The sequence below is a fragment of the Neovison vison genome, chromosome 6 (assembly GCF_020171115.1).
Source record: "Neovison vison isolate M4711 chromosome 6, ASM_NN_V1, whole genome shotgun sequence".
Taxonomy (NCBI): domain Eukaryota; kingdom Metazoa; phylum Chordata; class Mammalia; order Carnivora; family Mustelidae; genus Neogale; species Neogale vison.
Genome location: NC_058096.1, coordinates 117,012,432 through 117,037,139, shown reverse-complemented (window position 1 = coordinate 117,037,139; position 24,708 = coordinate 117,012,432). Strand labels below are relative to the sequence as shown.

Below are 24,708 nucleotides of genomic sequence, written 5' to 3'. Positions count from 1 at the left end.
GGGGTAGGTAGCACTTGGTACAGCAGAAGCCTTGAATTATATGAACCCACACCTGCATGGTGGCCAATTTCCTCTCTGCTTGGTTGGGGCCAGCCCGCACCATTTTGGTTATCAAATACTCTGATTATTACCCAGAGTATAAGCAGATTGTTTGTGAAGAATGGAGGCTGGGTTGCCCAGAAGAAAGAGTTGAGGAGAAGCAACACTGAGATGACAGTGGGGAAAGAGGCTGCATATCCAGGATGACAGGACTGGGAGACCTGGTGAGCGGAGCTGGCCTTGGCTGTGAGAGAGCTAGCCACTATGCCCTTTGAACTCTCTGAGAGCTGGCTGAGCTGGGAGAGAAGCACTGCTAGCCTAATTGGCTCCTAGTTGTCTTCTCAAGAAGGAAAAGCCTGCCCAGGTCCCAGAGCCTGGCAAAACTGAAAGCAGAGTTCAGTGCCTGGGGAGGGGGAGGGGGTAATATTTATGCTAAATTCTGCTTAGGGTTATTTTAGCATTGACCTAATTTCATGATGTCCTAATCCTTCAAATGTATTCTCACACTTAGTAGGTATGTTAATTTGCTTAACCAGAGGATTTTATTCCTACCCATTCCATACAAATTTACTTTGTTTCTCTTTCCCCTTACTTAGAGAGACAAAGATGAAACAAAAGTAGTTAACATTTTTGTGCATTTGCTTCAACTCTAAAAAAGTTGTAGGGGCAGGGGCACCTGGGTGGCTCAGTGGGTTAAAGCCCCTGCCTTCAGCTCAGGTCATGATCCCAGGGTCCTGAGATCGAGCCCCACGTTGGGCTCTCTGCTCGGCAGGGAGTCTGCTTCCCCCTCCCCCTCTGCCTGCCTCTCTACTTGTGATCTCTCTCTCTATGTGAAATAAATAAATAAAATCTTAAGAAAAAAAAAAAAAAGGGAATACCCGAATACTAGGGGTAGGGTAGATCTTCATAAAACTGAGACAAAATTAATGTGAACTTATTATTTTGGACAGAATTGGGTTTCCAAGTAGGTAAACTATTAATGGCAGGCAGTTAGAAAGAACATTCTAGGGACGCCTGGGTGGCTCAGTTGGTTGAACAGCTGCCTTCGGCTCAGGTTGTGGTCCCAGGGTCCTGGGATCAAGTCCCACATCGGGCTCCTTGCTCGGCAGGGAGCCTGCTTCTCCCTCTGCCTCTGCCTGCCTCTCTCTCTGCCTGTGCTCGCTCGCTCTCTCTCCCTCTGTCTCTGACAAATAACTAAAATCTTAAAAAAAAAAAAAAAAGAAAGAACATTCTAGTTAGTTACCTACGATACAACAATATAGGTGCCACAGTTAAAAAAAAAAAAAATCCTGGGGTGCTTGGGTGGCTCAGTGGGTTAAAGCCTCTGCCTTTGATTCAGGTCATGTTCCTGGAGTCCTGGGATTGAGCCCCACATCAGGCTCTCTGCTTAGCAGGGAAACTGCTTCCTCCTCTCTTTCTCTCTGCCTGCCTCTCTGCCTACTTGTAATCTCTGTCTGGCAAATAAATAATAAAATCTTTAAAAAAAAAAAACCCTAGGGACAAAACTAGTTTTCACTTTGGTTTCATTTTTCATTCAGTTTCATTCAAGATGCTGGCTAGAAAACCCCATATGAGAAACAATGAGAAGCAAATTCTTCTGCACTTTAGCATGTTCTGGATAAGACATATTTAAAAAGGTTATTGGAAACCTTCATCATTTCCTGCTTTATGTTTCATAGATGAGAATGTTTGCACAAAAACCACCAACCCACGTGGCTCCTGCTGCTGGTTTCCCCAATGTGAGCTTCTCCCCACAGCGTCCCTTGTTTTGCTTTCTCCTGACTTTTCTATCTATGGGGGAGAGAGCTAGACACCAGGTGCTCTTGTGAGAACTCTGTGTGTCCTTACTGAGGGTTTTTCCCCACCTGCACTGGCCCCAGGAGAGCACAGAGGGTCTGGAATCCTATGCAGAGCACATGCCCACGTGGTACAATACCTGAAGGACACATTATAGGAAGATACACCCTCACAAACACAGAAACTTTATTTTTTTTTTTTAAAGATTTTATTTATTTGACAGAGATCACAAGCAGGCAGAGAGGCAGGCATAGAGAGAGGGAAGCAGGCTCCCCGCCGAGCAGAGAGCCCGATGTGGGCCTCGATCGCAGGACCCTGGGACCATGACATGAGCTGAAAGCAGAGGCTTTAACCCACTGAGCCACCCAGGTGCCCCACAGACACTTTATTCTTATGGAACATAGGACCAAAACTTGGAAAGACCTAATTAAATGTAGATGTGCATTTAAAAAAAGTAGGTGTTCGGTGTGCATGTGGGCATGCACACACATGTGCGAATGTGTTTCTCATTGCTTTAATTTCCTTTCCTGCGTTACAGCTGTTCGTACCACAACTGGCCCATAGAACAAGATACATAATCAGCTTGCCTTCCATGTTTTTAAGGGCACCATCATTTGGATGGGAGAATTTCAGAGCTGTTTGTTCACTGCTTTGATCAACATTTGCTCAGGGCTTCTTATGGACAGACACCACATTCATTGAGCTGTGCTGTTGGAGAGTGAAGGGAGAAACCCACCTGCCCTGGGAGACCACCATGCGACAGACAGACACTTGGAAATTTATGACCCTATAAGATAGAGGAATGCAAACTGTTCCCAGGGATCTTGGTGGAGGCAAAGACTAACTCTACCAAAGTGGAGTGGGGAAGGAGGTGGCCTTTGAGCTGGGGTAATGCCAGGGCAAGAAAGGAGGGTGGCATTTTGCAGATTGGGAAAGGCATGAAAAAGTGAAGGCACATGAGGCGCTCTGGCATTCTGAGAAGGGTAGTGTGACTGGTGTGAAGAACACAGGGAGAAAGGAAGGGGATGTGAAAAGAGAAACAGATGGGGCCAGACTGTGAAGGCCCAAGGAATTTGAACTTTATCTTATGCAAAGAGCAGTCACTGAAGACTGAGCTCCTTGAGCAAAGGACGGAAGCAGAGAAAGGTCTACTGGCTCTGTGCTCCACGCCACAGCTGGCAAAGCAAAATTTAATTTATAAATTCAGACTCAAGATGTAACCCAATTTTTGTTTTAGCAAGAGAGCAGAGTGAAGATGAGCAGACATCAAGGAAAATGGAGACTGGCCCCTAGACCAATCTGGAGACAGTAACAACAATCAGATACAAATAAGAAGATTACATAGTTGAGCAATTTCAAAGTAGAACAAATGTAAGTGAGCATAAACATAGTTATTAAAGGAAAAAGCCTTCCTAATGTAAACAATGACTATACAGTCTTCAAAGTACATTTCAGGTTTTCCAGGAAGTGTTTGTACAAACATTGCATGTATTCTGAATCAAAATCTGTATTCCTGATTCCATTATGAGTCCACAGAATATTAAAACACAATAGAGTCTGGCAACATTAGCATAATGAAGTTACAGTGTATGGCAATGTTGCTTACTTCTTGCAATAATTTACAAACCAGACCAGTTGATCTGTATGAAAAATTTACAGTCACAAAAAACTGAGTGATTTCTGGCAGGCACAAGATAAATTGGTGGCTTAGCCAAGAAAATAATTCATATTTCCTACTTACTGTTCCAAGCCCTTCATACTAAAGATTTTGAAAAAGGAAGTGCTTCCTGAGATTCCCTCAATTTAACTAGTTCTTAAAGGGTCAGGAAACATTTGGAAACTAATGAAATCTTTGTATACCTGACAGGTCTGTCTATGTTCTGTGAGTCTTCTCAGGTAAGTATTTTGGCACACTGGGGGCTTTTGTGGTAAGGTTAAGAAAACTGTTGGGAGATATCTTTGAAGAGAACAGTGTTGCAAATCAAAATCATTTTTTTTTTTTTTAAAGCAGAAAATGATTCATCTTTGTCCTTGGCTTTCTCTCTTTTTGAATACTTTTTGTATTTGGTTTAAATAATCTTGCCCCTGCTACCATGAATTTCTACCACGTGTACTGCAAAATCTGTGATTTTCTTGTCTTGTAGGGCAATTACTTGAAACTGCAACTAACGATGTGCTATTCTTGGCAGGGAAAGAACTGCTGCTGACTAGTGGTCATTAAGTCACAACCTTTGGGTACTGTTCCAGAGGTTGGAAGGCAGGTACTATCATTTCTCTGCTCAGTGAACCCTGGTTGATGACTTAGGCAGGCTTGGTAGAGCCAGCTACTGAAGCCCTTGCTAGGTCTGAAATTCTCTTCTTGGGGAAAAACCAAGTGGCATTGGCCTCGTTAGCCAATTTCAATGAGCAGAGAGCCAAGTGGCTCAGCCACATAAGGGGGTACCTTAAAAGGATCTTCTGTCCTCCTCTCTATATGTAGCATTGAATCAGCAACCATATGCAGTCTTCAAAAAGAAAGCAGGAATAATTGTGAGAAAGTCCTTAAATATGATTATATTTTTAAATATATGATTCGCCTTGAGCTTAATAGCTACCTCCAGAAACTTGGATCCACAATGGAAGATTCCATCTACAATCCATCTCTTGGCGACCAAACCCTCAACATTCAGGAAATAATACCAATACAGCCAAATTTAGTGTTTGGGCTGTTTTGTCCAGATGACTTCCTATAAGAGTGGATCTCAGCAAGGTGTAGAAGGAGAGCTCTATTTAGAAGCACTTGGAAAACTTCTTTGGGCCATGCTGAGGAATTAAGTGGTTCAATTATTCTAAAATAAGGAAAATCTACACTGGCACTCACACTCTTATAAACTAGCATCTTATTATGATTATTTTGAATATTAAGAAAGTCCTCTTTGCACTCACTTTTAGTGGGGTTCGGGGGTGAAATAAATAATACATGAGGCAGAGTTTGAATTTGGATGAGGGAAACGTTTTTTCAAGGTTCTTCAGAGAACTCTTCATTCCTGTTCCAACGTATTTTATTTTATTAACTGTAATAAAACACATTAGGTCATACTCTGGAAGGCCTTTTCATTAAAGGATCTCAAAGCAAGACAGTGCTTAATTAGGGGCCCAGTCACAGGTTCAGGGAGGTGACTGTGGGCCCAAGCAGGAACAAAGCAAATCTGCCCAATAATTTAGAATAGGATGGGAAGTTTTTTGTATTCCCTGGAAAATAGGATTAGCTCTGCTGATCTGGGCTCCTGCTGACAGGGCAAGAGTGGCAACGCAGGTGTGAGAAAATGTGGTGTCAAGGACTCAGGAAGGGAGGTGGCCATCCTGCTTCCCCTTTAATGAGAACCTTCTCTCTGCCCCAGGGGCGGGGCAGGGCTGTCTGGGTGTGAGGTCAGATCTAATGGTGGTGAAGGAGGAGGGCAGCTGGGAACCTGTGGCTTGGAACAGAAGTGTGGCCTGGAGAGGAAGGTGGCAAGAGTGACTGTGGAGCTCACACCTGGGGAAATCCCTGGGGAACACAGGGGACCCTAACTGGCAAAGCTGTTGCCTTTCTGCCCTTCCTGGTCACTTCCCCTCTGTTATCTTCATTCAGCAGTCATTCCTTTACTGTTCCATGCTAGGATCTCAGCTACATGCAGGGATGGGGGTGAAGGGAGGCAGACAATAGAAGCAGAATACTTTTCAGGAACCCTGAAAGTCATTTCTGAGGAGCATAGTTCTAAGGACATGAACTGTGTTGCTCCTTAAAGCACAGAGCCTGTGTTAAGGGAGATGAGATGTGGGGCCCAGAGATAGGAGATGAGAGAGCCGGCTGCCATTGGGTTAAGGTAGAGTGCAGCCCTTATCTCCTGACACATTCTCTCACCTCATTTCCTACCCCAGGAACTCATGTCAGCTCAACCAGAGGAAGAACTTTCTGAGTCAAAATTGTCCAAAGATAAACTGAGCTGCGTAGGGGTGGTGGCAAACTCCTGGCCACTGGGGTTATTGGAGGAGAGGCTGGCTAGCTACTGGTGGGACTGACAAGATTCCTTACAGATCTGTGATCTATGAATCCCCCAAGGTGCTGATCTCCTGGAGATGGGAGTTCTGGGTGAACTAGTCTGCTCTGCTCTAGCTGGTCATGAGGATGATGAGGCCTGATCTGGAAAGGGTGCTAGGATAAAGCCTGGTGAGGAAAGAGTTGGGAACTGGGGAAGGAGTAGGCAGAAGAGGGGTGTACAGGGCTGCCATAACAAAGCACCACAAACTGGGTACCTTTAAACTACTTAGAAATTTTAAGTCTCACAGTTCTGAAGCTTGAAGTCCAAAATCAAGGTGTCAGCAGGGGTGGTTCTTTCTGAAAGCCCTAAAGGAGAATCTGCTCCATCTTTCTCCCAGCTTTGGATAACCCCTGCTTTTCCCTGGCTTATGGATGCATCACTCCAATCTTCTGTCATCTCATGGTGCCCTTCTTGTCTGAACACGACCAGCTTCTTAGAGAGACAAGAGTAATACTGGAGTCACACCACCCCCAACTCCAGGATGACCTTGTATTATTTAACTAATTAGATCTGCACTTACCCTATTTCCAAATAAGTTTACACTTGGAGGTACTTCAACTTATTTTTAGGGGGGATACAATTCAATCCATAAGGGGGAGCAACTTGCTTAATTTCTGACACCTCATCTTTTCCCATCTGTACAAACTCTTGGCAGTGGGCCTGCATGGAGAGAGGCTGGAGGGCTGGAAGAGATGCCATGCCCTCTGCTAGCTTGACTTTATATACAGCATGATTCTGAGATTGTTCCTAGGGCTTCAAATTTCTGCCTTTCCCTGTACGTCACAACATCCACTGCACTCCACAGCATGGACACCCACTTTTCCTGATACCCTAGAGGCTCAAACTCTCTCCTCTCATCAAAGTTCTCTCTGGGATCTCTCCCTCACACCCAGGCACAGAACAACGCGACTTGGGGAAGGGGTGTGTGTGTGTGTGTGTGTGGTTTTTGGTTTTTGTTTTTCTCCTTTGGGATTCTTCTTACAACTACCTAAACAGCAGCACCCAAGGCTTCTGGCCTATTTCATCCAGTGTTGGACAACTTAAGTGAATTTCCTGGATTTTTTAGGGAAACAGATTATAAATCACAATTCTAGAAATTTATGCCAGCAATTCCTTTCATAGGATTACAAACACATAGGGAGATCGTGGTAAAACGGGGAAAGACAAGACTCAGAGACACCAGAGGTCAGAAGCCCCAAGTTCTATGACCACACACTATGGAAGTGTGATAGTGGTGGTCTGTACTTTAGTGGTTCTCTGTACTTTAGCCACTCCCGTGGTAAAATAAGTTAGACTATTTCAGTTAGACTACTTCTATGATTTCATAAAAGTCAGTATTCTGTGATTTCATAATAGGTCTCTAAGGGCCATTCTAATGCTGATATTCCATGAATTTATAAAAGCTAAAACTTTTTATGCGGTTAAATGGAAGGAAAGAGGTGAGATATATCATTTCTCTGAAAATCAGCCAACATCTTTGTGGAATGATGTCACCATAAGCGTCAGTTTTCCGATCTATAAAACACAAAAATAACAATATAGACCTTATGAGGTGGTGGGAGGGTGGATGGGTGCCTGGGGAGATCTGTAACTTTACACGGAGGCAAACCAGGAACCTTTCCGGACGTTCCCTGAAACAGCTCCCGGACTCTGCGTCTGAGCCTGGTTAGGGGCCTGCTGACTGAAGAGCCGGGAGGGGGCGGGGCGAGGAGGTTGGCTTTGTTCTCGCCCCGCCCCCGCCCCTCCCTAGATATCGCGAGAGGGCGGGTCCGCTTGGCTTCGGCGTCGGCGTCGCTCCCGCGCTGGGGAGCTAGGCCGGCTTTTCTCCGCAGGCCGCGGTTAAGAGTCGGTGGCGAAGGGCGCGCGAAGGGCCGTCAGCCACGCGGCGTCAGCCGTGGCGTCGGGGTCGTTGTGTCGTGACAACGACTCCGGTAGCCGTGTCCGCGACAGCTGGTGCGGCCGCTTTAGCCCCAGGCGGGCTCAGCGGCTGCCTGGCGAGTCTGTGCTCGCGCCCAGCCCTTTCCTTCCTGGACCCAGCGCCAAGCAGCGACGCTGAGCCGACCGCCGGAGCGGCGGGCAATGGCGGCCTCGACGGCCTCGCATCGGCCCATCAAGGGGATCCTGAAGAACAAGAGTTCTGCGACTTCCTCTGTGGTGGCCTCGGCCGAGCAGCCCGGCAGGAGTGTCGACGAAGAGCTGAGGTGAGAGCCGGGAAAGACGACCGCGGGTGGGCCTAGGGAAGCTCTTCCTTCCTGCCCGGGCGGCCTCGCCTTCCCCCGCGCCGCCGTTACCGGCCCCGACCCCTGTTCCAGCCCCAGTTTCGACCCCGAGCGCTGACCGGCAGCTCGGGCGGCTGCGGGGATGCGGCTCCCGCGCCGCTCGGGTCTCCCTCCTCCAGCCAGGCTGCCGATTCTAGTGATTCTAAAGAAGGCAGGAGCTATGACGTTAATCGTTTTTTCCCCTTCTTTAAAAAGTACACGCGCATATGTAATATTTTTTAAACAAACATCTGTTCTTTGAACTTAGGGAAATTGGGAACATGAAAGAATCATATAGAAGTTTCAGAGATTCACCTGTTCGTTATTTCTTAACGTGGTATCTGAAGTATCTAAAATTCCTCAATAATAAAAATCTTTTCTTGGCTTAGGAACCCTTTAAGATCCCGATACGAGTCTCAAGCCGATACGAGACATTTTCCACATTTTTCTAATTGAGTTTCCACAGTCGTTCCTTTTTAGGTGAACATTATCAGAGACCTCATGCCACCCTCACTCTTAGATCCTGATCTGTCATCGTCTTTACACTAAGAGAAACCAGAATTTTCCGAGTCTTGGTCTATATTTAATGGAAATCGAGTACTAATTATTTTTGCATCTGCAACAAGAATTTGAAGTGCTTTGTAGTCTTTGTGGCTCTTGAAAGACCTAAGCTCAGAACAGTTCAGAGAGTAGCAACTAAAACTGAAATGATCCAGTGATATTTTAGTTATATATACTCAAAGGTACACGTTTAAAAAGATGTTTCCCATAGCATTGTGTGTAATAGTAAATAATTGGAAACAAGCCAAGGTTTATTAATAAGGACTGGTGAAATACCAATTATGGTACATTTGTGTAATGAAACAACATATCACCCCTTTAAAGAACGAAAAAGATATTTATGCACAGAGGAAGCTATCCAAAGTGCAGTGCTCAACTAAGAGAAAATAGTACCATACACATAGTGTAAAATATACCACTGGATTAGAAGTGCTAGGGGTCTTGGGTGTTACAAGATACTAAAAATATAAAGACTCTATATTCCAGAAAGAAGGCTTAAGAGAAGTTATCGTTGAAATCGGTAAAGTAAAAAAACTAAAATGGGGACATTTGTAAAAACTCGGAATATTACAACTAGAGCATACCTGTTTAAATAACCAGTTTAGGACTATAAAAGGAACTACTACTACTTAGTAGTGGTAAATTTATAGAAATTTACCTTGAAGAAAATGTTACCTTGAAGAAAACATTAAAGTAGGATGACAGCTTAGAATCATGGCCTTTTGGGATTGGAAAGGACCTTAATTTGTCTCACAACTCCTACACTTCCACTCTCTTTTGGATGCTTGACTTACATTCTCTAACAGGAAATTTTCCAACCTCTATTTTGGGTAAGCTGCTTCAAATGGGAATTGGTGGGGAATGATGGTTGTAGGTTACTGAATTAAGAAAACAGAATCTCACTGGAACATAGCTATAGCAGGAAGACTAAGGAAGACAAACTGTAGAGAGCTCTTATGCAGTTTCAGGGTATTCAACAGCAAGAGTATCTTTCTCACTGGCATTTATGTTACTTAGTTATTCTTAGTGTTAGCTTCTCTTTGTTTGGCTACCAAGTGGCTTATTGTTCTCCCCTATCTTTCTCTGCTTCCTTATCTTCTGCTTATTCTCAGTTTGGATATGCCATAATTTCCTGTGGTCTTAGTCTTTCAGCCTCTTTCTGTAATTGGCTGGGGTTTACTTCAGGTATCTGTCTTGAAAGCTACTATCCTAGGCTGCTAGCAGGACAGATTCACTTAAAAGGGGCCGTTTACTAGGTTCCAAGATGGATGATTTTGATTGACTTGTCTAGAGGGTTAGACAGCACTTAAGTCTTTAAAGGAAACTACCAAGCTCTAATTCATTGAGGTTCATGATGTTTATAGTAAACAAGTAAACAAGTAGTAAAAGGAGATGGACATTTTCATTATTAGTTTTATATGACTATAAAGCAAAGCAAATTCTGTTGGTAATATAATATGCATTATTTATGTCACAGCTTATGCAAACATTATTAGCAACTTTATAAGTGCCTCTTTGAACAGAAACAATAAAAGTATAGTTGAACTCTCTTTGTAATGTTTAATTGTCATTTAATTATAACCAGTATTCCCCTTTTGCTATAAAAAGTACTGAAAATAATTGTTTTATTTAATACTCTTTATTAATAGACTTAAAATTCAGAAACTAGTAAGTGTAGTGTAATGGTTTAACTTTAAAAGTTGGAACAGAATATAAGGCAACAGGATTTCATATTAATATGAAAATGACCCGGGATCTAAGTCAATTCTTGTTATTTTAGGTAGTTCTGTTCTTTATAATCATCACAAATTCTCAGTTAGTGAATAGTGAACCATTGCTTCTAGGGGAAATACAGAGTTAGGTTCCTGCAAGTTTCCCTCTTGTGTTTCAAAAGCTCAGCAGCACTTGAACACTACACTTGGGAGCCATTTAAAACAATGGATTCAACAAAAGTACAAAAAAGTAAAAAACTCTGTTACTCCATGGACACAAAAGAGACACTTTTTTATAGTTTGAGAGCTGAAACAACAAGGTATCAATCACCTTGTTTAACAGCTGGGAAGATGTGCATAGAGCATCTCAGAATTGTCCCTGTTCTGTGCATGTCTGCGAGAGACAGAGAATGCGCCTCTTTCAGGTAAGATTTTAGAGTTACAAATAAATTTTATCAAGTGGGCAAATTTGTAAATAGACAATCTGCAAATAACTTACCTTTTATTGGTGCCTTTATCAAGTTAAATGCAGTGGTAGTTTCATTTTTCTGTACACCACATCACCGCCTCCTCATAAGTTGTGAGGATATCTTAACGTAATATTTTATTTAACATGAAGAGATGTTACCAAGAGATATTTTTTCTTTTAAGAAAAACAGAAGTTGAGTTGTCTTACTTCAAGGGTCTATCTTTTTAGTAGGAAAAAATTTAAATATGCTTCAGATATCTTTGTGATTTATCTCATATATTACTATCATTAGATAATATTTCAAGGCTCAGTATACACTTAAAGAGATTCGTATAATGCCAAATTTCAAATAGTCTTAGAATTTTTTTTTATACAGTTCTTGTCAGACTTTTCTTTTTGTCTCAGTTCTGTTACTTTCTTACTTACTTTATGCTCTGCATTGATACTGTTATCTTCAATGAATTGTTTCTTCAGTTACCACTTGTCAGATACCAGTTTTTTGAGGGTTAGTTCGGTTACAACTGGATAGAATCTGTAGATCCACACTATCGGGCAAAAATAAATCTCAATATATGGTATTACACTATTCAACTAGTTAGAACATCACTGTCGTCTCCTATGATTTTGAAGTTCTCATTCTGTCAGGATACCTTGAATATAGTGTACCACTTGTAAAGGTCTGAACAGATCTAGTGAGTAGCTAATGTGCATTTCATCAAAAACAAGAAACCATTGATTCTAAGAAGTACCATGATTTTATGTACCACCAAAAAAGAAGAAAATGCCATCAATTATAAAATTCATTTTAAGATAAATTGTTTTCAGAGAGATTAAAATGAGAATGCATTTTGAATTGGTGAAAATAAATGTTACTAAAACTTATGTTATGAGATGTATTACAGGTTAGTGATTAATCTGGGGCTAGATTGCCTGGGTTTGGGTCTTGTCTACCACTTACTAGCTCTGTGACTTCCTGTGACTTATTCATTGTATCCATGTGTAGTTTAATTATATTAAATGAGTTAATAAGGGGCGTCTGGGTGGCTCAGTCTGTTAAGTGTCTGCCTTGGGCTCAGGTTGTGATCCATGGGTCCTGAGATGGAGCTGTTTGTCCCTTTCCCTCTACCCGCCACCCCTGCTTTTACAAAAATTAAATAAATAAAATAAATTGGTTAATAAATGTAAAGTTAGTTTAGCTCAGTATCTCATCCTCAAATGTTAGTCTTATTCAAATAGAAATGAACTATAGCAATCTAATTTTTCCACATCTCAGTAGATCGTTCTATACAATACGCTTTGAAGTTGCTGTGTTCCATTCAGTAGTACTCTTAGATAGTGTAGGAAAATTCTGCTTAAAAACATTGCGCTTGAATTAATTTCCTTTAATATAATTTTATATAAACATGCTTCAGCTTCATCTTTTTCTGCCTGTAAAGGGATACGGACTGGAAAGCCTCACTGAGTCAAGTTTTATGAAAGTGACTTTTTGATTACTGATTGCTTTTATTGTCAGCTCTTACTTTAATTGGTAGTTGTGTCTAGCTTCATAGTCTTGTACGTTGTCAAGCTATGCAAGTTGAATCTTTATATAAAGAAAGAGCCATTTCTTGAAGTGTGCAATTAAAGTTTAATATGTTGAGGCAAAATTCCGCTTCTTACTCCAAACATGGCTAAAACTTACCAAATGAGCAAATCACAAGCAACGAGATATACGGGTAGGCCTTTGAGGCAGTATCAAATGAGCTATCAAAGTGAAAGTGACAAGGGGTGACTTTTTCTGGACCAGATTTAGGCTGCATGAAAACCAATCTTCCAAGAGGTGAGGGGTAAAATGAAACCAGCGGGTGCTTTCATCCTCCCAGCAGATTGCAATGTAAGTGGTGATGCCCATATTTTTTTTAGATAGAGATAATGAACTATTATAAGGTAATACAGACAACTTGGAATTAAACTCACTTTTGCTTTTTGGATTTTATTACTCCATAACGAATGTTAATTCTGCCAAAACTTTGGAGATCCTAATTTCCATATTTAGTGTCTTTGCTGACAGTTCCTTCTTTTTTTTTTTTTAAAGATTTTATTTATTTATTTGACAGACAGAGATCACAAGTAGGCAGAGAGGCAGGCAGAAAGAGGGGGAAGCAGGCTCCATGCTGAGCAGAGAGCCCGATGTGGGGCTCGATCCCAGGACCTTGAGATCCTGACCTGAGCCGAAGGCAGAGGCTTTAACCCAGTGAGCCACCCAGGTGCCCCAGTTCCTTCTACTTCACTACTTTCCACCTAAGAATTCCTGGTGTGCTTTGTAACTTTTTTTTTTTTTAATTTTTAAATTTTTTAAAATTTTTTATAAACATATAATATATCTTTATCCCCAGGGGTACAGGTATGTGAATCACCAGGTTTACACACTTCACAGCACTCACCATAGCACGTACCCTCCCCAATGTCCATAACCCCCCCCATTCTCCCCCCCCCAGCAACCCTCAGTTTGTTTTGTGAGATTAAGAGTCTCTTATACTTTGTCTCCCTCCCGACCCCATCTTGTTTCATTTATTCTTCTCCTACTCCCTTAACCCCCCATGTTGCATCTCCACTTCCTCATATCAGGGAGATCATATGATAATTGTCTTTCTTCAATTGACTTATTTCACTAAGCATGATACCCTCTAGTTCCATCCACGTTGTCGCAAATGGCAAGATTTCATTTCTTCTGATGGTTGCATAGTATTCCATTGTATATATATACCACTTCTTCTTTATCCATTCATCTGTTGATGGACATCTAGGTTCTTTCCATAGTTTGGCTATTGTAGACATTGCTGCTATAAACATTCGGGTGCACGTGCCCCTTCAGATCACTATGTTTGTATCTTTAGGATAAATACCCAGTAGTGCAATTGCTGGGTCATAGGGTAGTTCTATTTTCAACATTTTGAGGAACCTCCATGCTGTTTTCCAGAGTGCTTTGTAACCTATTTTTTTATGCCCTTATTTAAATCGATGTTTTTGCAAGATACTGTTCTCTTCTTTGGAGCCAAAAAATTCTAAGAATTTCTTTTGTTAATATTGTGTTGAGGAAGTGGAGTAAAGCTTTGAATAAATAAAACTTTAGTTCTTTTGATAGTGGAAAGTAAACTAAAAGACAGACAAACCAAGAAGAATTTGGGTTACATATAATGTGGTTATAGATATGTGGTTTATACCTTGTGTGTATCTTTTGTTTATATGTACATAACGTGGTTTCAATCTTTACATTTAAATTTGAGTTCTTTATGTTTTTCTACATCATTGTAAGTCTATATATATAGATGTACAAGAACTTACTCATTTTTAAATGTAAAAAACTTAGATTTATAAGAGGTTTCCAATAGAAAGCCAAAGGATATAAACATAATTCATAAAAGGAAAGTAAAATGTAGCATTTATAAGGTAACGAGCAAAGAAACATAAAATAGCTTTTAAGTAATGATTCCTACTGCTCAGGTGGAGATAACACATACATAAATAACCAATCTTGGCAAAGTTTTGGTAATTACTGGGGACATTACATATTGATCTCTTTCTCTCTCTCTCTTTTTTAAAGATTTTTATTTATTTGACAGAGATCACAGGTAGGCAGAGAGGCAGGCAGAGAGAGAGAGGGGGAAGCAGGCTCCCTGCTGAGCAGAGAGCCCGATGTGGGGCTCAATCCCAGCACCCTGAGATCATGACCTGAGCAGAGGCTTTAACCCACTGAGCCACCCAGGCGCCTTTTGATCTCTCTTTTGAAACTATACTGCAACCTGGAGTGAACTATAAAGCCATTGCATTTTGACCCAGATAAGCCTATCCTAGCAAGTTATCCTAAAAATATTGAACAGAATATGCACAAGTGTGTTCATTTCTGCTTTATTCTAAATAGGAAAAACTTGGTTTCAATATAAATATCTAACATTGGGTGAATAGTTATTATTGAGTATTGAGACTAGGAGCACCTGGGTGGCTCAGTGGGCTAAGCCTCTGCCTTCAGCTCAGGTGGTGATCTCAGGGTCCTGGGATCAAGCCCCACATCTGGCTCTCTGCTCAGCAGGGAGCCTGCTTCCGCCCACTCCCCACCTGCCTCTCTGCCTTCTTGTGATTGCTGTCTGCAAAATAAATAAATATTTAATAAGTATTAAAAAAACCCTAAAGACTAGAAAATACAAGTGGCTTATTATAATAAAATATATATACTAATAACTTCCATATCAGTAGGTGTATTTTTTGTGTACAGTATCTACTGCTTTATAAATAAAATATATATACTAATGCTTCCATATCAGTATATGTATTTTTATGTACTGTATCTACTGTTTTATATATGTATGTACACAGTATATGTATTCTTGTATATAGTGACTGTTTATATACTTTTATATAATATATATTATTTTATATGGTATTGGAATTTGCAGAAATCAAAACTGTTAGTGGGTTAGGGTGCTGGGATTATCATTATTAAATTTTATCCTTCATTTTTAAGTAAACATTATTTCTGCTTTATCGCACAGTTCTCTCTTTTTTTCCCCCCGCCCCCTGTTATCTCACCAAATAGATCTATAGAGTGTTTGGGTTTCCACTCACTGGAGAAGCCTTTTAAACTCCTCTAATGGTCTGTCATTCTTAAGCAGTAAAGATGATAAGTTGTCATTTTTAATTTGATATTGTTAACATCATTTAAGAAATAACTTGTTTTACTTTAAAGTTAGGAAGTACCTAACAAGGTCATTAATATGTATTTATTTTTAAGTATTTTGTTGTAATGTAATACAAATATGGAAAGTTGTATTGAATGTAATTTTAAAGTTTAAGAAATCAAAAAATTATAAATGGTTATATTTATATTATAAAATTATTATATATATTATAAAACACCCCTTAACTGCCATCCTGGTCAAGAAAAAGAATGTTTCCATCACCTCAGGAATGTCCCCTGTCCTTTCCAATCACACTCTTTCCTCCCCTGGCTCCCAACGTAACCACTTTTCAGACTTCTATGGTAATCATGTAAGTATACATTCCAACACAGTTTAGTTTTGCCAGCTTTCAACCTGGCACAGTTTAGTTTTGCCAGCTTTTCAACCTTTCAAACTTTATGTAGAGATGTGCTATCTTTCTTTTACAGTATCTTTAATAGGAAATCTTAATAGGACTACCTGTTAATACAGGTTTTATGAAATTTCACCTGTGATTTTGTTTCTGCCTGGCACTTAACCTCAGCTGGCACTTCAGAGGCATTTGTTCTCTCAGGAGGGAACATTTAGTTACGGTATCCTGAGACTCCCTTTGCTTATTAATTGGATTGCTTTCTTCACAAACTTTATCTAATTCCCTTAAAGCTTGTGTACTTTTCTTTCATGATTCTTCTAATCAGAGCTGCTTGATCATGTTTGCTATCTAGAATCTTTAGAAATATATCTCTTCACTGTGATTATTTTCTTTATGTAGCATGAGTAAATTTGGGCATTTACTTTCTCAATTCAGACTAATTTGTAGATAGGAACTATTTAACAAAATATCTGAAACTGTGGACTTAGTCGAATACAAAACTGATTGCTTTTTAGAAAAATTCATTCTGTGGCACATAGAAGTTTTTCAAAATCATGTAAATGTTGAGTCTTGGCAAGGCAAGGTGAAAGGGATCCAGTTCAAAAGCAGTTTTAAACATTTCTTCAGAATAACCTCCTCAACCCATTTTCTACAGTTCTAAGTGAGATATGGCACCTGGATTTTTAACCCCGAACAGTAATGTTGTTGTTGTTGTTTTTAAGATTTTATTTATTTATTAGATGGAGAGAGACCATAAGTAGGCAGAGCAGCAGGCAGAGGGAGAGGGAGAAGCAGGCTGTTCGCTGAGCAGGGAGCCCAAGGTGGGGCTCAATCCCAGGACATGGGATCAGGACCTGAGCTAAAGGTAGCCACTTAACCGACTGAGCCACCCGGGTGCCCCCAAACTGTAGATTTTAAAGTCATAAAAACGCTTTTGTTTGTGTGGTACTTTTATAATTTGATGTCACAGACATTATTTCAGTTGATTCTCTCAACAACTTATATTAAAAGAAAGACTGTTAATAAAACTCCCATTTTGTTACAGTTTCCATGTAGAGTAAATGTAGCCCCAAAGAGGGTGTTTGTTGGACTTGCCTGTAGTTGGAGGACTAGTGAAAGGTAACTGGAACTTGAACGTTAAACATCAGTGCTAGTGGGGTTCGTTTGTTCGTTTGTTTTTCTGCCATAAGACCAATTATATACTACTCAGATAGCAGCTAGACATATGAAGAAATCAATATTATAAAGCAGGTTCTATTTTTCTAGTTTAGTTCACTCAAGTGTTTTTAATATTAGTGAGATTTAAGTTTGTTAGTTCAAAGTTCAGATACATTCCATGCTGAATTTAAAAAAGAAAAGTGCAGTATATCTGGACCAACCTTTGCCTCTTGATAAAACAAAGGATAAGCAACTTGAAGTTGTAGTGGAAATAGTCTGTAGTGGAACATTAATCAGCTTTAAAAAGGGAGAAAAAATTTTTTTAATTTTTTATTTTTTATTAACATATAATGTATTATTAGCCCCAGGGGTACAGGTCTGTGAATCGCCAGGTTTATATACTTCACAGCACTCACCATAGCACATACCCTCCCCAGTGTCCATAACCTAATCCCCCTTCCCCTCTCCCTCGCCCCCTCCCCCTGGCAACCCTCAGTTTGGTTTGTGAGATTAAGAGTCTCTTATATTTTGTCTCCCTCCTGACCCCATCTTGTTTCATTTTTTCCTTCCCTACCCCCCAAACTCCTCACATTGCCTCTCAAATTCTTCATATCGGGGAGATCATAAGATAATTGTCTTTTTCTGATTGACTTATTTCACTCAGCATAATACCCTCTAGTTCCATCCACGTTGTTGCAAAAGGCAAGATTTCATTTCTTTTGATGGCTGCATAGTATTCCATTGTTTATATATACCACATCTTCTTTATCCATTCATCTGTTGGTGGACGTCTAGGTTCTTTCCAGAGTTTGACTATTGTAGACATTGCTGCTATAAACATTCAGGTGCACGTGCCAAAAAAGGGAGAAAAATTTGATACATGCCTCCACACAGATGAGCTTTGAAGACATTAAGTGAAATAAGCCAGTCACAAAAGAACAAATATTGTATGAGTCTATTTATATGAGGTACCCAGAGTAGTTAAATTCATAGAGACAAAACGGAATGGTGGTTGCCTGGGGCTGGGAGAGGAGAAGATGGGGAGTTAGTGTTCACTGGGTAGAGTTTCAGTTGGGGAAGATGAAAAAGTCCTGAAGATGGTTGTTGTTGGGGGTTTCACAACAATGTGATTATACTTAACGCTGCACAACTACTGTACACTTAAAAATGTTTAAAATGGTGAATTTTATGTTATACACATTTTACTACACTAAAATAAGAAGAAAAAAGTGCTTTGTCTGAAATAGGGACACTGGGTGCTTTGGAGAAGAAAACAACCTGCTATGAGCTGGCATGTATAATTTTAAGGTGACTCAGGGCATGGTAAAGGGAATATGATATTAAAGTTTGAGTGTATCATTTTTCAAGAACATTTCAGAATCTGGGTGTTGGTAGATTTAGGAAAATTAATATCTACGCTAAAATCTCACCAATGTGTGCAAGTACAGAAAAGATTTGAATCTGTGTAAAATCTACATTTGATTTTATAGTAGTTTTATTTTCCAGTATATAACCGAGGCACAAATTGTATATGTAACAAAATATTGTTGGGTGGCAGAGAGGTCTTTGATGTCCTTTATATAATGAGTAGATCCAAAGAGTTTGTAATTAAGTCAACTAATTATTTAGCACCTTAAATATTTTGTTGACTAGATATTAATACAGATGTTCATAAAACAGTTATTTTTATTTCTTAAGTAGATTTATCTCAGGTATCCTGAATATACCATTTCTTAGCAAACTCTTATTTTTCTAGATAAAAAAAGAGCTTAACTATTATGTTTTTGCAACCTAAATATTAATGGTATTTAAGTTTAGTGAGGTATTCCCTATAGTTTTTATGTTTTAATTCTTTTGATTGTTTTGGATATCTCTGAAAAAATTAGGCCGAGGGAGGTATTCATTGTTTTTTAAATTTTAATTTCTTTATTTTTGTATGTCCCAGGCTACTTTATTTACAATAAATGATGAGTAATGAGTGATGAGTAGTGGGATTAAAAACAAGAGTATAGGGCGCCTGGGTGGCTCAGTGGGTTAAGCCGCTGCCTTCGGCTCAGGTCATGATCTCAGGGTCCTGGGATCGAGTCCCGCATCGGGCTCTCTGCTCAGCAGGGAGCCTGCTTCCCTCTCTCTCTCTCTGCCTGCCTCTCCATCTACTTGTGATTTCTCTCTGTCAAATAAATAAATAAAATCTTTAAAAAAAAAAAAAAACAAACAAGAGTATACTTGAACTTCTCCTTCCCTCCAACTAATTCCCCCCAAATTCCCTGCCCCCCCCACACCCTTTGTATTCCCAGATTCTTTCTTAATGAAGAACTTAATCCCAAAACCCTGGAACAAACCCCAGGTTCTCTTTCCCTAGCTCTCCCTCTTCCTCTGGCCCCCATTCCTGGGAAGGGCTGGCATCTCAGTTTGAGTGCAAGGGAGAGCCCAGAATGGTGACAGACCGAGAGTGGAAGGCTTCACCTTCTGAGGAACTGAGGAATACAACGTAGTGAAGAGAGGGCCCACATAGCCTGGGGTACCAAAATGGGGTCCTGGTGCCAGAGGAAAGGATACTCGTGCCCTCAGAAAGGGGACCCAGCAGCCTCAGAATCCTCTCATTTTAATAGTCAGTGCCCCAAGCCAGGGGTCTGGAAAATTTCATTGTTTTTTATTAAATTGCTAACGACATATAATAGGTGAAAAATCCTCAACTGCTGAGATTATACAATGTGTACATTTCAGTTTTTTGCTATTATTACTTCTATGGGCCAGATGAAGAACTAAGCATGTCATAATATAGTGTCTTGAGTATCTGATGAAGATTCTGAATAGTGTGTTTTTAATATGTGGGCACTAAGTATACTATAAAATATTTATTTTATTGTAATTACTTATGGTTTTTACCCTACATTAGTTTCTATTCCAAGAAAGTATATGTAAAAATAGAAGCTGGCAGTCAGATAGAAGTTGAAACGTGGGATTTGGATGTTTGTCAATTTTAGATGTGTAACTTTTTTATCTTTTACTTCACTGAGGAAATTCTTTTTCTTTTTAATTTTAGTAAAAAATCCCAGAAGTGGGATGAAATGAACATCCTGGCGACATATCATCCAGCAGACAAAGACTATGGTTTGATGAAAATAGATGAACCTAGCACTCCTTACCATAGGTAATGTTTTGTTGATTCGTTCTTTTTTACTTCCTTTTTGCATTCTATATGAGCTTCTGGATAACAGCTGATTTAAGTTTCTGTTTGATTTTATAGTTGTTATTAGAGCATGAGTCAATAACCCAACTGCATATTTGTATATAATAGTATAAGTAATATATCACTTTATTTTATTTTTTTAAAGATTTTATTTGTGAGAGAGAGAGAGAACGAGCATGCATACACACAAGCAGGGGGAGCAGCAGGCAGAGGGAGAAGCAGACTCCTCGCTAAGCCAGGAGCCTGATGCAGAACTCGATCTCCGATCCCTGGGATCGTGATCAGTGCCAAAGGCAAATCCTTAACCACTGAGCCACCCAGGCATCCCAGTAACAAGTAACTTTAAAAACTTGGGGATCTAGGGGTACCTGGGTAGCTCTGTTGGTTAAGCGTCTCTTGATTTAGGCTCAGGTTGTGATCTCAGGGTCGTGAGATCAGGCTCCACACTGGGCATGGAACCTGCTTAAGAGTCTCTCTTCCTCAATCTGCCCCTCCCCAACCCCCCTTAAGGAAAAATTGAGAGTCCATTTTTTTTTTTTAAGATTTTATTTATTTTTTTGACAGATAGAGATCACAAGTAGGCAGAGAGGCAGGCAGAGAGAGAGGAAGGGAAGCAGGCTCCCCGCTGAGCAGAGAGCCCTATGTGGGGCTCGATCCTAGGACCCTAGGATCATGACCTGAGCTGAAGGCAGAGGCTTAACCCACTGAGCCACCCAGGTGCCCCGAGAATCCATTTTGTCCATTATAATTGTAGTAACTGTTTATTTGCTGTAACTCAGTGATCCTTAGCCACTAATGATACACACAGATTAATGACTTTTGCCTTCCTTAATATAATCTATTTATAAAAAAGAAGATGAGGGTTGGGCTTATTTCCTTTCTAAGTAGAAACTGGGAGCTTATTCAATCTCTGCAGAAAGGGATGACCTCAGCTTTTTTTTTTTAAAGATTTTTTCTTTATTTATCTGACAGAGATCACAAGTAGGCAGAGAGGCAGGCAGAGAGAGAGGAGGAAGCAGGCTCCCTGCAGAGCAGAGAGCCCGATGCGGGGCTCGATCCCAGGACCCTGGGACCATGACCTGAGCCGAAGGCAGAGGCTTAACCCACTGAGCCACCCAGGCGCCCCATTTTTTTCTTTTTTTTGACTTCAGCTTTTTTAAACCCATTCAAAGACAAGTGGTCATTACTATTGTTACATGTCCTTATTTTTAAACTTATGTAACATTATAGTTCAGATAATTACATTGTGATTATTGGCAGCTTTTGCCTTCCAAAATTTTTTTAATGAATTATAAAATTATAGTGTGTGGCAGTAATTAGTATGAAGACAAAAATAATGTACCAGGAAGCATTATGAGAAGATAGAGATTCTAAGTAATAGAAATACCTAATTCAGACTGTGCCTTAATTTGTATTGAAAAAGATTTCCAGGAATGAAATATTTGGTCTATGAAGGAAGGTAACATAAATCCAGGAGTTACTGTTAAAATAGAGTTAAGGAAGTCTGTATTTCAAATCAGTGGATGAAAACTTTGGAAAGTAAGTTGAGATAACTTACACCTTGTTGATAGCAAAAACAGTAAAAACAAGGATAAGTATGAAGATTTTGATAAAGGCAGAAATAATGAAATAGGTACAGGTGCCAAAACTCGGAACACTAATAAGGCTTGAGGGAAGAAATGGACATAACATTTATGAAAAGCTTATACCCTTGTTTTTCTCCTAATTACAAGAATTTTTTTTTTTTTTTTTACTTTTTTAAAAAAATTTATTTATTTGTCAGACAGGCACAGTGAGAGAGGGAACACAAGCAGTGGTAGTGAGAGAGGGAGAAGCAGGCTTCCCGCAGAGCAAGCAGCCCAGTGTGGGGCTCGATCCCAGGACGCTGGGACCATGACCTGAGCTAAAGGCAGACGCTTAACGACTGAGCCACCCAGGCCCCCCAAGGATATATTTTAAAACCTACCTTAAACCTTTTATTGTGCCAGAAGCCACGGTCAGGGCTTTTTTCCTTTTCAGTAATGGTGGTAGATAGACATTCCTTCCTTATCTGTTGGTTGGAAATACCTATCTGACAAGAATTAAAATTGAACATAACTGAAAAAGTTGTGGGCATTATTTTTAGATTGTTTATCTTTAAAATATAATAAATGTGACTGGTATTTATCTGGTACTTTTTTTTCCCCTTTACCTTACCCATATCCTTCCTCTGGGAGTTTCCAAAGTTATTTGGTTCCTAAGTAATTGAAGCTTTATGTATGTACAGGTACATGTACTCAGCTTTTATCAATTTAGTGCTCAATTTTACCAGTTTCTTTCATGGCCCTTTTTTTTAAGAGTTTTGTTTAGTAGAAGAGGATGCTTTTTATAGAAAGATCGTGTTATACTATCTAAGAATTTCACACTTTAATATACAGAAGTTATTAATGCTTTTATATATACATGTGTATGTATATACACACACATAAATATAATTTGCCTATAAATTTTATAATATAGAGTTGTCAATTCTACAAATTGATAACCTCCCATGGAAAAAAATGCATCATCAAAACTATAGCACTTTTTTAACTTGTCTCTTCAACTAACCAGGAAGGATATAAATCAGTATTTTTTTTTAATATAGGTGACTTCTGCTTTTATATACCTTTCAGTGGCCTCAGAATTAAATATGCTCATGTTTGCAATTAAGTGGGGAGAAAATTTTATATTAGATGATAGATTGGGAAAGCTAATAGCTTTTAAAAGCCCTGAATTAGATCTTTAGGATCTAATTATGGTATTTTACCTAGCCTTATGTCTGCATGGATCATTTGTTTTTGTCTTCTTCTAAAACCAGACAGTGGTTTTGGAGTTTTGTTTTCCTACATATTTGTTCCCTCTCACTGGATAGAATAATTGAAGTTTCTAAATTTTTTACAAATGATACAAGTTCTTAATATTTATTTTCATGGTCACAGTAGTGGTTTTTTAAAGTCATTTGGAGGGTTTTCTTGATTGGTGCTGTATTTTCAAAAACTTGCATGGAATAGAAACAATTTGAAATTAAGCTTCCGGATACTTGGATGGCTCAGTTGGTTAAGCATCTGCCTTTGGCTCAGGTCAGGATCCCGGGGTCCTGGGATCAAGCCCTGTATCAGGTTTCTGCTCAAACGGGAGCCTGCTTCTCCCTTTCCCACTGCTTCTCCCCCTGCTTGTGCTCTCTGTGTCAAATAAATAAAATCTTTTAAAAAATAAAATTAAATTAAACCTCAGATAGAACAACAGAGCTATAAATATGTTGATACTGTAACTTAATCAATAGAATTATGGTTCTCTACCTTATTTTTCTGCTTGAAAAATTATGGTTTAAGTATTAATTATAATGTGCTTTTCATTCTAGTATGGTAGGTGATGATGAAGATGCACTGAGTGATTCAGAAACCAATGAAACCTTGACCCCAGATATCTTAGCTAAGAAGTAAGTACTGATGACTTTAAAGTATTTTCACTTACACATTTTCACTTGTTTTTAATTGTGCAGAGTTAAAGGCATTCTGCTGTACTTGTACAAATGTAAAAAAGCATGAGCTAAGTTTATTTGGATTTCTCATAGCAACTTTTATAGTCTTGTTTCTAGATTAAAATCAAAGTATACAGGTAGCAGAAAGAGTACTAGAGCCTGGTACACAGATTCCTTGTGTCAGTCCCCTATGCTTTTTTATTTTTGTTGGTGGTGTTTTTAATATCCTATGTTTTAAAGTAAGATGGTACATCTGGCTGGCTCAGTCAGAAAAGCATGCGACTCTTATTAAGTGTTGTGAGTTTGAGCCCCCACATTGGGTCTACACCTAGAGATTACACAAAAATAACTGGGTTCATAAACAAAAACTCTATTTCTTTGCTGTTCATTGATTTCTTTCACCTTCAACTGTTCTTATTGCTTACTGATTTCTATGCTCATTCCCACTTTCTTGCTTTTTATTTTCCTCATCAGGTTATAGCTGGCATAGTAATGATCTTTAAATGTTTTTATAAGGCTCAAGAGTTGAATGAATGAGACACTCAATAAAAGAATATCACAGTGTTGATTTCTTTGTAAATGATTGTTGTGTAGATTAGCTGCTGCTGAAGGCTCAGAGCCAAAGTATCGGGTTCATGAACAAGCAAGCAGTGAAGATGAGGATAGTGACCTCTCACCTGAAGAACAAGGTAGTTGATTTCCTTTACTGCTTTCAGCACTGTGCTAATAATTTTTGCTTAAATAAATTCATTATTTGAAGGTTTTCAAGTGGTTTTCCTTTTGGGGAAATGGATGGTGGGAGGTTAGGGAGCAACATATTTATAATTCAGATTCTACTTACATGGGTTTAGTGGATAACAGTTTCCCTACCCCTGCACACACATACCACCT

The 24,708-nt window shown here is 39.6% G+C and overlaps 1 protein-coding gene across 1 annotated transcript in view; it reads left to right on the top strand.

Annotated features, from left to right (window-relative positions):
• Positions 1–7,689: 7,689 nt before the first annotated feature.
• The window catches only part of PPP1R2 (protein phosphatase 1 regulatory inhibitor subunit 2), a 29,830-nt gene continuing 12,811 nt past the window's right edge, over positions 7,690–24,708 (top strand). Inside the window, exons 1-4 of the mRNA XM_044252044.1 lie at positions 7,690–8,098; positions 20,169–20,276; positions 23,698–23,775; positions 24,412–24,506. Coding sequence (XP_044107979.1) covers positions 7,977–8,098; positions 20,169–20,276; positions 23,698–23,775; positions 24,412–24,506 — 403 coding nt within the window. The 5' untranslated portion in view covers positions 7,690–7,976. The remainder of the gene's footprint in view (positions 8,099–20,168; positions 20,277–23,697; positions 23,776–24,411; positions 24,507–24,708) is intronic.